General features: G+C 40.7%; 2 protein-coding genes across 8 annotated transcripts in view; one reads left to right on the top strand and one right to left on the bottom strand.

The window, feature by feature from the left end:
* The window catches only part of CPEB3 (cytoplasmic polyadenylation element binding protein 3), a 276,322-nt gene that overhangs the window by 4,143 nt on the left and 256,733 nt on the right, over positions 1-15,446 (bottom strand). The gene's annotated exons all lie outside the window — the stretch shown is intronic.
* The window catches only part of BTAF1 (B-TFIID TATA-box binding protein associated factor 1), a 98,802-nt gene that overhangs the window by 60,153 nt on the left and 23,203 nt on the right, over positions 1-15,446 (top strand). For all 5 annotated transcript variants that reach the window (XM_051823360.2, XM_070057621.1, XM_051823362.2 and 2 more), the window contains 9 exons: positions 2,146-2,572; positions 3,477-3,667; positions 6,648-6,801; positions 7,556-7,665; positions 8,270-8,471; positions 11,297-11,445; positions 13,766-13,918; positions 14,790-14,911; positions 15,002-15,169. In XM_051823360.2, the coding sequence (XP_051679320.2) occupies positions 2,146-2,572; positions 3,477-3,667; positions 6,648-6,801; positions 7,556-7,665; positions 8,270-8,471; positions 11,297-11,445; positions 13,766-13,918; positions 14,790-14,911; positions 15,002-15,169 (1,676 nt within the window). The remainder of the gene's footprint in view (positions 1-2,145; positions 2,573-3,476; positions 3,668-6,647; positions 6,802-7,555; positions 7,666-8,269; positions 8,472-11,296; positions 11,446-13,765; positions 13,919-14,789; positions 14,912-15,001; positions 15,170-15,446) is intronic.

The raw sequence follows: 15,446 nt of genomic DNA, 5'->3' as shown, positions 1-15,446 counted from the left end.
CCGCGTGAGAGACCAGGACGAAGCTCCTGGCTTTGGATTGGCTCAGCTCTGGTTGTTGCATCCATCTGGGGAGTAAACCAGATGGTTCAGAGTGAGAGGTAGAGAGAGAGAGATCTTGCATTCACTGATTTACTCCCCAAACTGCTGCAACAGCCGGGGTTGGGCCAGGCCAAAGCTAGGAGCCTGAAGCTTCTTCTGGGTCTCCCACATGGATGCAGGGACCCAAACAGTTGGGCCATCTTCTGCTGCTTTCCCAGGTTCATTAGTAGGGAGCTGGATCGGAAGGGGAGCAGCCAGGACGTGAACTGGTGCCCATATGGGATGCTGACATCTCAAGCGGTGATATACAGTGCCACCCCATTATTCTGATTCCATATCCTCTCCCCCATAAATTACTTTTGCTTATTCTAGAATTTCACATAACTGGAAAGAATTGCTGTATTCTTTGGGCCATCTTCTGCTTTTTTTTAGGCAAATAGTAGGGAGCTAGATTGGAAGTGGAGCAGCTGGGACAGGAACTGGCACCCATATGGCACGCTGGAATTGCTGGCAATGACTACCCACAGTATCTTACTATGTCTTCAAACTTATACAAACCTGGGATTTTTATTGTAACAGAAATATCCTCTGTTATCCACAGTTACAAATCATGTCAGCATTTTCTTTCAGAAAATTTCATGTGTTTATCCTTCTGTTTCTGTTGTCACAGCCTAATCCAAGTCCTTAGTACTTTATGTGCAGGTCCTGATTTACTTTTTCTTCTTCTTTTTAAGATTGATTTATTTATTTGGAAAAGTTAGAGTTTCCATTTCCTTGCTTTTAGTTTTTCCCTCATTACCTTCTCTAAACTTCACTTCTTTTTTTCTTCATTATTTCTCAGTCTTCTTCCAGCCAAGCCTTTTTAATTTTCTTTTTGCAGAAGTACATCACACTTCTTTCTTTGCCTGAAATCCAGTTTCCTTTGCCAGGGATTCCCTGTGCCCAATCCTTTTCATTCATCCAGAGTTCCTCCATCTTCATCTCGTGCTTAGACCAAGATACACTTTTCAGTTCCTTGGACAACATCCTGCTTTCCACTCCCTACCTCACTTCATCTGTTTGCCAAAATGTCCTTATAACCTCTGGTTTACCCATTCTTAAAAACAAATTAAATGTATTAACCTCTTCTGTTCAGTCTTCATTAATCTCTTCTGTTATGGTGAGTGAAGCAGCCCTCTGTAATGCCACAGCAACTTGCTTGTAACCTTTGTTATATGTTACATTATCTTAAATCTTTTTATTTTAAGATAATGGACTTTAAAAAAAAATTTATTTTCATTTCATTTAAAAGAGTTAAGAGGTGGTCTTCCATCTGCTGGTTCACTCCCCAAATGCCTGCAACTGCTAGGGGCTGACTGAAACTGAAGCCAAGCACCCAGAACTCAGTCTGAGTCTCTTGGAGTGGCAATAGACCCAGCACTTGGGCTCTGCGTTAGGTGGGAGCTGTTCTGGAAGTAGAGCTGCTTTAACTCGAACCAGTGCTCCAATATGGGATGCTGACACTGCAAGCAGCAGCTTAACCAACTATATCATGATGCCAGCCCTAAGTTTTCTTTTTGGGTTGATGAAAATATTTTAAAATTGATTCATAAGTCTTTGAATACACTAAAAACAGCTAAATTGTGTACTTCAAATGGGTAAATTTTGTGACATTTGAATTGTGTCTCAAGGTATTAAAGACTGAATAGTCCTTCAATTAGGTTTGTAAAGTAGAAAGTAGTGAATTTTGAATTATTAGTTTATTGCTTATAGCTTTTTCATTTCATTTCATTGAAGTATTCTATGTATTAAGGGTGATTTTTCCCTCAGTCTAATTAGATACATTTAAAGGATGAGTAGTTCTTTTTCTTCTCTAGTAACTGTGCATTTGTTAAAAAATATATGTATATATAATGCTAAAATATTTATAATGCTAATGCAAATGTTAAATTCAGATTAAAACAGTTTAGTTGGGATATGTTAGATGTTTAATTTATTGAGTACTGAACCAGTACTATCTATTGTGGAACTTGGAATTGAAACTAAAGGTTTACTGTCTGCCCTTTGGGAGTTTAGAGTCTATTGGGGTTGACATAACTAATTTTTAATTTCTTTTTTTCCTGTTAGGTCACTACTGTTTTTAATGAAGCCACATCATCTTTTGATTTAAATCCTCAAGTGTTTCAGCAGTTAGATAGTAAACGACAGCAAGTCCAAATGACAGTTACAGAGACCAACCAGGAATGGCAAGTGTTGCAGTTGAGAGTGCATACTTTTGCCGCATGTGCTGTTGTGAGCTTGCAGCAGCTTCCAGAAAAGTTAAATCCCATCATAAAACCATTAATGGAGACAATTAGAAAAGAAGAGAATACACTAGTACAAAACTATGCAGCTCAGTGCATAGCTAAACTACTTCAGCAGTGCACAACAAGGACACCTTGTCCTAATTCAAAAATTATTAAAAACCTCTGTAGTTCACTTTGTGTGGATCCGTATCTAACACCTTGTGTCACATGTCCAGTGCCTACACAAAGTGGCCAGGAAAATTTTAAAGGTTTGTATCAATAAACATTTATTTGGGGTAAAGAAAGAATTAAATTCTTTGATTTGTTTTCATTTACTGATCGATATAATTTAAGTACAAATCTAGTTTATGTTAGACCCTTTTCACATTCTCGGAAAAATATTTTGGTTGTAACAACATTACTTGTTACATGAATTTATGTATACTGCTGATAAATCACAACCCTCTTAAATTCAAACAAGCCCTTCACAGAAGACCTATCTGATAAAGATGACTGAAATCTGTAAGATTTCATCTCCCTCTTCCCCTTTATTGTTGTGTAAGGCAGCAGTATTTTCTAATAGTCATTGTCTGACTTCATGGTGACTGTGGAATTGGTTTTAATGATACTTATTAGGCCTAACACAGTTTTTTTCTTTTTAAATGTATATAGTTTTTTGTTTTTGTTTTTATGGACAGGCAGAGTTAGAGACAGAGAGAAAGGTCTTCCTTCCATTGGTTCACCCCCCAAATGGCCGCCAGGAGCCAGGTGCTTCCTCCTGGTCTCCCATGGGGGTGCAGGGCCCAAGCACTTGGGCCATCCTCCACTGCCTTTCCCGGGCCACAGCAGAGAGCTAGACTGGAAGAGGAGCAACTGGGACAGAACCGGCACCCCAACCAGGACTAGAACCTGGAGGATTAGCCGTGGCGCCAGCCATAAATGTATATACTTTTAATTGATGGCACAATCCTTGTATGTGGTATTTCTTGTTTGCCTGATTCTGCAACATTGATTGTGTTAGGCATAGATGCTGTGCAAATATTTTTATTACCATCTCATTGTCTGAAGAAAATTGAGGCCTTTAAAGACAGTTTTAAAATATGTTTTTATCCATTTTTGAGTGGAAAACATTTGGTCACCTACGATTAAAAGTTTAACTTTTGTCCTTGTTAGGATCCAACTCAGAAAAAGATGGGATGCACCATACTGTTACCAAGCACAGAGGTATAATTACACTCTATAGGCATCAGAAAGCTGCCTTTGCTATCACAAGTAGACGAGGTCCTACCCCCAAAGCGGTAAAAGCTCAAATAGCAGATTTTCCTGCAGGGAGTAGTGGAAGCATCTTTATTGAACTTGATGAGGTAAGCAGTTTTCTTTGAATACTTCAAAAATGTTTTTGAAAGTTTGTTGTTGTTGTTTATTTGAGAAGTAGAGTTATAGAGAGAAGGTGAGACAGAGAGAGAGGCCCTCCACTTGGGCCATCTTCTTCTGCTTTCCCAGGCCAGAAGCAGAGAACTGGATGGGAAGAGGAGCAGCCAGGACACGAACCCATGCCCATAGGGGATGCTAGCGCCACAGGCGGAGGCTTAGCCTACTGCGCCACAGTGCCAGCCCCTGAATAATTTATAAACAGATATGTGGCTTATAGATTGAGAACTTAGGTTGTCATAGCAACATCCAGAACTGTTTTCTCACATTTTAAGTGAGAGGACTGTGTTTAATGACTTTTTGGAGTACTCTGGCAACATAATAAAAAAAGAAAGCACGCTTCTACAAATTGCTCACATTTTTTGTAATTTTTACTGTCTTTAGAGAAGATACTAAATAATAGTGAAAGCTACCTTTTCTCAGTCCTATCAATGTCAGGAATTCTTGTTGATATTTAGAGAGTAAGTTTACAAACCTCAAACTGTCACCCACCTGATTTTTAATCAACCTTGAATTTATTAAATATGTACTGTGACTTACAGATCTAAACTTACTTTCTTCTGTGAACAGCCAGTTTTCCCTCTCTTAAATCCTTTCTCTCTGCTTTCTAAAGGGACTTCAAGATAATCATGCTTCATATTTCTGATGGTATATTCTTTCCATTCCATTCCACTGGTCTCTGTGTTCTACAGTATAGACTTCTCTAAATTCAAATAATAACCCATAATAAAAAGGGTTAGTGGTTTGATTTTAAAAGCTTAGTCATATTAGTAACAATAGAACGAAAGTTCTAGTTTTTTTGTTTTTTTTTTTTTTTAAGATTTATTTATTTGAAAGTTGAGAGAGAGAGAAAAAGAAATCTTCCCATCAGTTGGTTTGCTCTCCAAATACCCACAGCAATTGGGACAGGGCAGTACTAAAGCCAGGAGCCAGGAACTCCATCCAGATTGGACTGAAAGCACACAGCAGCCAGGACTAGGAACCGGGAACTCTGATAGGGGATGAAGCATCCCAATCTGCAACTTAACCTGGAACACCAATGCCCCTAAAATATATGATTTTGGGTGGGGTAGGGGAGCAGTTTGGTGGACTGTAATGGCTACTGAATAAGAAGTTACTGAGGGAGCCTGGCACTGTGGTGCAGCAGGTTAAAGCCTTGGCCTAAAGCGCCAGCATCCCATATGGGCACTGGTTCTAGTCCTAGCTGTTCCTCTTCCAATCCAGCTCTCTGCTATGGCCTGGGAACGCAATGGAAGATGGCTCAAGTCCTTGGGCCCCTGCACCCACGTGGGAGACCTGGAAGAAGCTCCTGACTCCTGAATTCGGATCGGCTCAGCTCTAGCCGTTGTGGCCATTTGGAGACTGAACCAGCAGATGGAAGACCTTTCTTTCTCTTTCTCTCCCTCCCTCTCTCTCTGTTTCTCTCTCTTTCTCCCCCCGCCCCGTAACACTATCAAATAAATAAAAATAAATCTAAAAAATAGATAAAAAGTTACTGATCTTGTGTGAATACTATTAAGCTATTCCCTAAATATAAATAAGGAAAGCATTTTATCTCTCTGTTTTCTGATAAGTTTCTGTGGAATAGGGAGAAGAAAAAAGACATGTCACTTAGCACTGTCTCTAGAAAATATTTTTTTTTTTTAATTTTATTTTATTTTATTTTTTGACAGGCAGAGTGGACAGTGAGAGAGAGAGACAGAGAGAAAGGTCTTCCTTTGCCGTTGGTTCACCCTCCAATGGCCGCCGCGGCTGGCGCGCTGCGGCCAGCGCACCGCGCTGATCCGATGGCAGGAGCCAGGAGCCAGGTGCTTTTCCTGGTCTCCCATGGGGTGCAGGGCCCAAGCACCTGGGCCATCCTCCACTGCACTCCCTGGCCACAGCAGAGAGTTGGCCTGGAAGAGGGGCAACCGGGACAGAATCCGGCGCCCCGACCGGGACTAGAACCCGGTGTGCCGGCGCCGCTAGGCGGAGGATTAGCCTAGTGAGCCGCGGCGCCGGCCTAGAAAATATTTCTTAACCCAAAACCCCCAAGAGTATTTCACCTTCAACACAGAAATTTAGGACCATATAAATTTAAGTATGGAAGGATGTTTTTAGTTGCCATAAATATGTCTGGTAATTGCTTAATTGGTTAATAGGAACACTAAAAATTCCAAGATGGTGACTTTTACATTCTGCTGATAAAATTTTATTTATTGATTTAAAAATATTTATTTGGGGGCTGGCATGTGGGGCTGGCATTGCGGGGTAGTAGTTAAAACCACCACTTGGGATGCCAGCATCCCATATAGGCACCAGTTCACGTCCTGGCTGCTCCACTTCCGATTCAGCTCCCTGTTATTGCACCTGGGAAAGCAGTGTAGGATGGCTCAAGTACTTGGGCCCCTGCCACTCACGTAGGAGACCAGGAAGAAGCTCCTGGATCCTGGCTTCGGTCTGGCCCCAGGACTAGCCGTTGCAACCATTTGAGAATCAGCAGATGAAGGTTCTCTATCACTCCCTCTCTCTGTAATTCTGACTTTCAGATGAATAAATAAATCTTAAAATTTCAAAAACCATAAAAATATTTATTTGGGAGGTAGAGTGACAGCACTGCTGGTTTACTTCCTATAGAGCCACAGCAGTCACATCTGGGTTGGACTGAAGCCAGGAGCCAGTAACTGCATCCTGGTCTCTCACACAGGTGGCAGGGTCTTACGTACGTGGGCCATTCTCCACTGCCTTCCAGGCACATTAGCAGGGAACTGGAAGGGAAGCAGGGTAGGTGGGGCTCTTAACTGGCAGTCTTACATGGGATGCCAGCTTTGTAAGCTGAGGCTTAATACACTGAGCAACAGTGCCAACCCCTCTTTATAAAATTATGAATTTATTATGCAGAGAATTCTGTTTTCAACTGGCATTTAATTTTAGGCTCAGAAGCCTTACCTGGTACAACGGAGAGGAGCTGAATTTGCCTTGACAACTATAGTGAAGCATTTTGGTGGTGAAATGGCAATGATGTTGCCACATCTTTGGGATGCTATGATTGGCCCATTGAGGAATACAATTGACATAAATAATTTTGGTATGTGCATCTTTTTCTAAGTTTGGTTCTTAGCAAATTTTAATGATAAATTCATTATATCATTATATAAATTCATTATATCATTTTAAAATAAAAGTGCCTATACCTCTTTATCTCAGACCAGCAGGTAATTTAAAGTGTTAAGATTGATTATTTTTAACTTATTTCCATGTCATTCTGCATACTTTTTGCTTTTTTTTCTATTACATATTTTAAAAAATGCTTGAAAAGTATCACTATGTTAAACTATTTTTGGTATTGAGTAATACTCCAGCACTTATATTAAGGTCATGGCATTTAATTTTTTTTTTAAGTTTTCTTGATTTTATTTGAAAGGCAAGTTACAGAGAGGGAGCGACAGAGAGACTGATCTTCCATCTGCTGGTTCACCCCCCAAGGCTGGAGCTGAGCCAAGCTGAAGCCAGGAGCCAAAAGTTGCTTCTGGATCTCTCACATGGGTGCAGGGGCCCAAGGATTTGGGCCATCTTCCACTGCTTTCTTGGCGCATTAGTAGGCAGCTGGATGAGAACTGGAGCAGCTGGGACTTCACCTGGCACATGAAAGGGATACTGGCACTGCAGGCAGTGGCTTTACCTGCTAAGCCGCAATGTTGGCCCCATGGAATTTAATTTTAATGTTGAAAATCAAAGTTTTCTTTCCTGTACTAGCTGGAGAGGTGCTAAAAACTTTTGTAGGCTCTAAATTTTGAAAAATTTTATGTAAATTGATATTAAGACTTAATACATTTTAACAGATGGAAAGTCTCTTCTGGAAAGGGGAGATGGCCCTGCTCAAGAATTGGTGAATTCTCTACAGGTTTTTGAAACAGCAGCAGCTTCAATGGATTCTGAACTTCATCCCTTGGTAACTAATGAAAATGTAGTATTTCTTCAAGTAAAACAAATGGTTTTATTAAAAAATGTGAAAGTTTGAAAAAATGTAACTTTGATATCATCCTTAGTAATGACATTTTTCTTTCTATGGTATAACTAGACTCTTGTACTGTCAACACAACTCTTGTGGGCTTGGTAGACTACCCAATCTAGAATCTCAGAATATGGAGCATGGGGGAAAGGGCTATGAGCACAAGAGCCAGGTGTAAAAAGGAAGGAAAGCTGTTAACTCAGACCATCCTAGTAATGTAGGTTGAAGAAACAGAGCACAATAAAACCCGTTTTCAGGATAAGTATAAAGATAGTAGGAAGTTGTGGATGGGTAAGAAAGAATATTGAGAAAGGGAGAAGTTCTGCATCTTTTCTTTTTGAAAGTTAGAATGCTTAGTTTGGATTTAAGTAGATTTTCTATGAAGAGTGTTCCAATAGTAATGTTTCAGATATTTGGATATATTTTTGGATTTAGAGCCACTTGGGATATTGAGGACTTGTCAGAATATGGGCTATCATAGTTATGTTTTAAAGAGTGGTTTCTGTAATGAATGTTCTGATTGCCTTTAACTATTCTTCTTTAGTTGGTACAGCATTTGCCTCGTCTTTATATGTGCCTTCAGTACCCCAGCACCGCAGTAAGACACATGGCTGCTCGTTGTGTTGGTGTCATGAGTAAAATAGCCACAATGGAAACAATGAATATTTTTTTGGAAAAGGTTCTTCCATGGCTGGGAGCAATTGATGACAATATCAAACAAGAGGGTGCAATTGAAGCACTTGCCTGTATCCTTTTTATTTTGACTATTCAGAAATTGTATATATTTTACTTCAAGGTGATTAAAATAAAATTGATTTATTCAAATATGTGAATAAATAACATGCCTTGTTCCTTCCCAAAACCAACTTTTTTACATTTTATTTTGAACTATTTCTAGATTTTATAACAACTTACGTTAAAAGTGTTTATTTTATTATGAAAACTTTCACAGAAAATTTGAAGACTTTCTATTTTAAGACATTTACCTTTTTTTAAAGATTTATTTATTTATTTGAAAGAATTACACAAAGAGGAGAGGCAGAGAGAGAGAGAGGTCTTCCATCCGATGGTTCACTCCCCAAATGGCCACAACGGCCAGAGCTGCACCGATCCAAAGCCAGGAGCCAGGTGTTTCTTCCAGGTCTCCCACACCAGTGCAGGGGCCCAAGGAGTTGGGCCATCTTCTACTGCTTTCCCAGGTCATAGCAGAGAGCTGGATCGGAAGCAGAGCAGCCAGGCCTCAAACTGGCACCCATATGTGATGCTGGTACTTCAGGCCAGGGCATTAACCCGCTGTACCACAGCGCTGGCCCAGAAACTTACGTTCTTTAAAAATTTTATTTACTTGAAAGGCAGAATGAGCCAGCACCGCGGCTCAATAGGCTAATCCTCCGCCTAGCGGCACCGGCACACCAGGTTCTAGTTCCGGTCGGGGCACCGGATTCTGTCCCGGTTGCCCCTCTTCCAGGCTAGCTCTCTGCTGTGGCCAGGGAGTGCAGTGGAGGATGACCCAAGTGCTTGGGCCCTGCACCCCATGGGAGACCAGGAGAAGCACCTGGCTCCTGGCTCCTGCCATCGGATCAGCGCAGTGCGCTGGCTGCAGCGTGCCAGCCGTGGCAGCCATTGGAGGGTGAACCAACGGCAAAAGGAAGACCTTTCTCTCTCTCTCTCACTGTCCACTCTGCCTGTAAAAAAAAAAGGGGGGGGGGGGGTAGAACTCCCATCTGTTGATTAAGTCCCCAAATGCATGCAATGGGCTGGTGACTGGACCTAGGAACCGGTATTATAATATAGGTCTCCTGTGTGGGTGGCAGGAACCCAATTACTTGAGCCATTGTTGCTGCCTCTCAGGGTCTACAGTAGCAGGAAGCTGGAGTCAGGCACTGGGAGTCAGATGCAGGTATTCTGATAGGGGATGCTGGCATCTTAACCACGTATATAAATACTTGACCCAAGTCGTCATCTTCAGTTTTTTTTTTTTTTTTTTTTTTTGAAAGGTAGAGAATAGAGTGAGCGCTCCCATCTGCTGGTTCACTATCGAAATACCCATGGTGACCAGGAATGGATGTACCCCAAGTCAGAAACCTGGAATTCAATCTGAGTCTTCCATGTGGGTGGTAGTGACCCAAGCACATAAGCGTTCTATTTCCCTCCAGGGTGCATATTAACTGGAAGCTGGAATCAAGCAGGGCCAGGATTCAAACCCAAGTACCCTAATATAAGATGTGGGCATCCCAAGTGGCAACATAGCTGCTGTGCCAAACAAATACCTGCCTTCAAGACAGCTTTATTATTTAAGACTTATTTATTTGAAAATCAGAGTTATATAGAAAGAGGAAGAGACAGAGATCTTCCATCCACTGGTTCACTCTCCAAATGGCCACAGTGGCTGGGACTGGTCCAGGCTGAAGCTAGAAGTCAAGAGTTTCTTCCAGGTCTCCCACATGGGTGCAGGGGCCCAAGTAGTTGGGCCATCTTCCACTGCTTTCCCAGGCACATTAACAGGGAGCTGGCTCAGATGTGGAACAGCCAGGACTCCGAGCGGTGCCTATATGGGATGCTGGCATCACAGGTAGTCGCTTTACCCTCTGTGCCACAGTGCCAGCCTGAGATGGCTTTTTAATAGGCAGAATGGTTTTATGTACCTTAGGAACAATAGTAATTGATCTGTTTATTTGGTTTATAATCATTTTATTGATATTAATCATGTACTATTTAGGTAGTCTATTATAAATAGTATAGTCACAAAGTACTTTTTTTTTAATTATAAAATGACAAGAATGTCTAGATAACAAATAGACAAGGGGTCTTTTAAGGGTATGGCAGGCACACTGACATTCTTTTTTTTTTTTTTTTTTTTTTTTAATTTAAGATTCATTTATTTTAAAGTCAGAATTAGAGAGAAAGGTCTTCCACTCCCCAAATGGCCACAGCAGCCAAGGTTAGGCCAGGCTGAAGTCAGGAGTCCATATCAGATGACACTCCCGATGGCAGCTTAACCCATTGCGCCATAGTACCAGCCCCACACTGACACTCTTGAAGTATCAGAGATATTTCTCCAAGCAAGAAAGATGGATGAAAATCAAACCAGTAGAAACTGGTTCAAAAAGCTGAAGATTATGGGAGGACTGTACATAGTAGATCCACTAGATCCAGTTGGTGTTTGTTAAAAATCTGGTGGAGAGAAAAATTAGAGGGGGAAAAAAATCTGGTGGAAAATTTGGAATAAATCTTTGTGTGATAATGAGTTTCGCTATTTTATTTACTTTGTCTCACTTAAATGTGATGTTAGAATTCTAGAAGATTGTCCGAATCTTTCTGTCTTAAGAAATCTAATTTGTAAAACTTCCTTTGGCCTTCTTCAGACAAAAAATACAGTTACAGGCATGAGAAAGTTAGTTAATGTTTTCACAGAAACAACAGTGTGCAATTGCTATTATAATTGTATCACAGGCCTTCAGGGACAACCAGTGTATTCCTTTGTAATATAGAACTTAAAATATTCGTGTATGTGTTTGTGAAAACATCTACCTCAGAATAATTTTGAAGTTTCCTTAATCACTTAACTCAGGTGTAATGGAGCAACTGGATGTTGGCATTGTTCCATATATTGTCCTTTTAGTTGTTCCTGTGTTGGGAAGAATGAGTGATCAGACAGACAGTGTAAGATTTATGGCCACACAGTGCTTTGCAACACTGATTAGACTCATGCCACTTGAGGTAAGTTGAAGATACTTGGTTTATCGATTTAATATTTTCTGTATTTATCCTTAATATTTCTAATATTTTTAAAAGCAATATGTCAGGTCAAAAAAAGCAGTATTTTGAAAATGTTATTATAAGCATTAAGATTTTTATGTTCTAGTAGTTCCTTTTTTCCTATTTAACACAGTAGGATTTTTTTTATTTTTTTATTTTTTTTAATTATTTTTTGACTGGCAGAGTGGACAGTGAGAGAGAGAGACAGAGAGACAGAGAGAAAGGTCTTCCTTTTGCCATTGGTTCACCCTCCAATGGCCACCACGGCCGGTGCGCTGCGGCCGGCGCACCGCGCTGATCCGAAAGCAGGAGCCAGGTGCTTCTCCTGGTCTCCCATGGGGTGCAGGGCCCAAGCACTTGGGTCATCCTCCACTGCACTCTAGCACTGTGGCATAGTAGGTTAAGCCTCCACCTGTGGCACCAGCATCCCATATGGCCACCGGTTCAAGTCCGGGCTATTCTACTTCCAATCCAGTTCCTTGCTACTGGCCTGGGAACGCAGCTAAGTAGGGCTCAACTACTTGGGAACACACATGGAACAACTGGAAGAAGTTCCTGGCTCTTGAATTCAGAGCCATTTGGGGAATGAACCAATGGATGGAAGATCTCTTTGTTTCTTCCTCTGTCTGTAACCCTGCCTCTCAAATAAGTAAATAAATCTTTAAAAAAAAAAAAAAAGAAAAAAAGATTTATTTGAAAGGCAGAGATACAGAGAGAGAAGTAGAGACAGAGATCTTCCATCTGCTGATTCACTTTCCAAATGGCTGCAACTGCCAGGGCAAAGCCAGGAGCCAGGAACACCTGATTATCCCACCTGTGTGCAGGGGCTCAGCACTTGAGTCATCCTCTGCTGCTTTCAACGCACAGTGTTTTAATATAAGTAAAACAAGAAATCAGATAGTAGTTCCTAAAACAATGATAATTAGTAGATACTGCTGTATAAATAAAATTGTTTCTGCATTTCCCTGGGCTGAATTTTAAATGAACAGTAAATTTGAAAGATAGTAATTACAACTGTGAAAAGGAAATGAAATCTATGAGAGCATGGAACAAGAAGACTTCAAGACTAATATTGGACCATTTTGGAGTGGACTCACAGACAGAAATAGTATATTTAAGATTTATTTTATTTATTTGAAAGGCAGAGGTACACAGAAAGAGAAAGAGATCCTCCATTCGTTGTTCACTCCCCAGATGGCTATATTGGCCAGGGTTGGGCCATGCTGGAGCCGGGAGCTTCCTCCAGGTCTCCCACATGGGTGCAAAGGCCCAAGCACCTGAGTCATCTGCTGATTACCCAGGTGCATTAGCAGGAAGCTGGATTGGAAGTAGCCAGGACTCAAACCGGTGCCCATATGGGATGCTGGCATAGCAGCTGGCAGCTTCAACCCCTGCACCACATTGTTGGCCCCCAGGATACATTTTCAAGAGTATTTATTACAGCATTACTCATAATAGTCTAAAATTGGAATCCATCCACATATTCTTGAACAATAGAGTAGATACGTAAATTGTGGGGTCTTATTTTGCAGCAAAAACAAACTATAGATATATAAAGCGATATTAGTGAATCCTTAACATTCAGTTCTATTTTTCTGAAGTTCTAAAACCGGTAAAAGAAACTAGGATGCATACCTAGGTGATAAAGGTATTTTTAAAAAGTAAGAAATTACTGTAAAAGTTAATCATAGCCAGTGCCATGGGTCACTAGGCTAATCCTCCGCCTTGTGGCGCCGGCACACCGGTTCTGTCCCGGTTGCCCCTCTTCCAGGCCAGCTCTCTGCTGTGGCCCGGGAGTGCAGTGGAGGATGGCCCAGGTACTTGGGCCCTGCACCCCATGGGAGACCAGGATAAGCACCTGGCTCCTGCTGTTAGATCAGCGGGGTGCGCCAGCCACGGCGGCCATTGGAGGGTGAACCAACGGCAAAAAAGAAGACCTTTCTCTCTGTCTCTCTCTCACTGTCCACTCTGCCTGTCTAAATAAATAAATAAATAAGTAAATTTAAAAAAAAAAGTTAATCATAGGATTACCTCTTTGGGGGGGTGCAATTATTTCTTTAAGAAAGCAGAAGAGGTTATGATTAGGTATATAGGATTAGGCATATAGGATCTTCTAGGATGATGTTGCGGCTCTTTTTTCTCCAGTAGTCGTGTGTTTCATAATCTGTTAAACTATATGTAATTGTATATTTGCTTTAGTAAGACCTAACAATGATTTGATAAATCTGAACATGAAAAATATGAGTAAGTAGCTTTAATACCTACTCAAAAATCATTTTAGGCAGGCATTCCAGACCCTCCAAACATGTCAGAAGAGTTAATCCAGTTGAAAGCCAAAGAGCGACACTTTTTGGAGCAATTATTAGATGGGAAAAAATTAGAAAATTATAAAATTCCAGTCCCAATTAATGCTGAACTCAGAAAATATCAGCAGGTAAGTTGTATGCTTATTTGGTAAATATGAATAGACACTTTGTCTTTCAAATGTACTTTGAAAAGTTTTAAAAATTGATTTAGTAAAATCTGTTTAGTGTCTTATGCGCATTTATTTCTCTTTTGCTAATATAAAGATTTTTTGGGAAGCTGGTGTTGTGGCACACCGGGTTAAGCTACCACTTGCCACACCAGCAGCCCATACCAGAATGCTGGTTCAAGTCCCAGCTGCTTCATTTTCAATTCAGCTTCTTATTAATGTACTTGATAAACCAAATAGGAGACAAGAATGGAATTCCTGGCTCCTGGCTTCAGCCTGGTCCACACCTAGCTATTACAGCCATCTGGGGAGTGAACCAGTAAATGGAAGATCTCTCTGTTTCCTCTTCCTCTCATTCCCTCTTTCCCCTGCCCCTCTGTTGCTTTCCCTTTTGGATGAATGAGTAAATAAATGTTTTTTCTGATTATTTTTTTGTCTGTATAAGCTTTTTAAAAAGATTTATTTATTTATGTGAAAGAGTTACAAGAAAGAAAGGCCATCCACTGTTCACTCCATAAATGGCTACAACTGCTCAGATCTGGGCCAGGCAGAAGCCAGGAGCCAGGAACTTCATCCTGGTCTCTCACACTGGTGGCCTAGACTCGGGTATATGGGCCATCTTCCACTCCCTTCCCAAGCACATTAGCAGAAAGCTGGGTTGTAAGTGAAGCAGCCAGGACTCAAACTGGCATTCTGATATGGGATGTCAGTATTGCATAGCCCTCTGTGCTTCCATCCTGGCTCCTATGTGAATGTTTTTTATTTTTAAAAAATTTATTTTCTGTGATCTGTTCACATTTATAATTCTCCTTTCTACCCTTTAACCTTGCAGGATGGTGTGAACTGGTTAGCATTTCTTAATAAGTATAAGCTTCATGGAATTCTGTGTGATGACATGGGTTTAGGAAAAACTTTACAGTCCATCTGCATTCTAGCTGGAGATCATTGTCACAGGTAAGTTAAAATGTTATTTTTAGAATTAGATTTCTAAAGTCTAATGAAGGTAAGCAAACTGGTTAATTTACTGTGTTTTCCGTTGTAAAGGGCCCAGGAATATGCAAGATCAAAATTGGCAGAATGTATGCCACTTCCTTCCTTGGTGGTTTGTCCACCAACATTAACAGGTCATTGGGTGGATGAAGTAGGTAAATTTTGCTCCAGAGAATATCTGAATCCATTGCATTATACAGGGCCTCCCACGGAAAGAATAAGGTAAGCACCATACAACAAAAAATGTCTAATCTTTGTTTTAAGTAGTTTGGAAGAATAAAATTTATTAAGAAGTACTTCTAGTTAGTTCTTTTGCTTACAAAACATAGAAAATTGACTCAGGAAGGTAAGTGTACTTTGAGAAGAGACATGTTATTGAGGCTCATCAAAATTCAGGTGTGTTAGCATTGTACATTTGGTTGAGCTTTCTAAGTGTTGAAGTGGGAAACTGTCAAGAACCAAACTCAATTATAATCCCCTGTTTGAAATCTTGTGATTA

The sequence above is a fragment of the Oryctolagus cuniculus genome, chromosome 15, assembly GCF_964237555.1.
Source record: "Oryctolagus cuniculus chromosome 15, mOryCun1.1, whole genome shotgun sequence".
Taxonomy (NCBI): domain Eukaryota; kingdom Metazoa; phylum Chordata; class Mammalia; order Lagomorpha; family Leporidae; genus Oryctolagus; species Oryctolagus cuniculus.
Note: the sequence above shows the minus strand (reverse complement) of the source record. Positions and strands in the feature narration are given on the sequence as shown.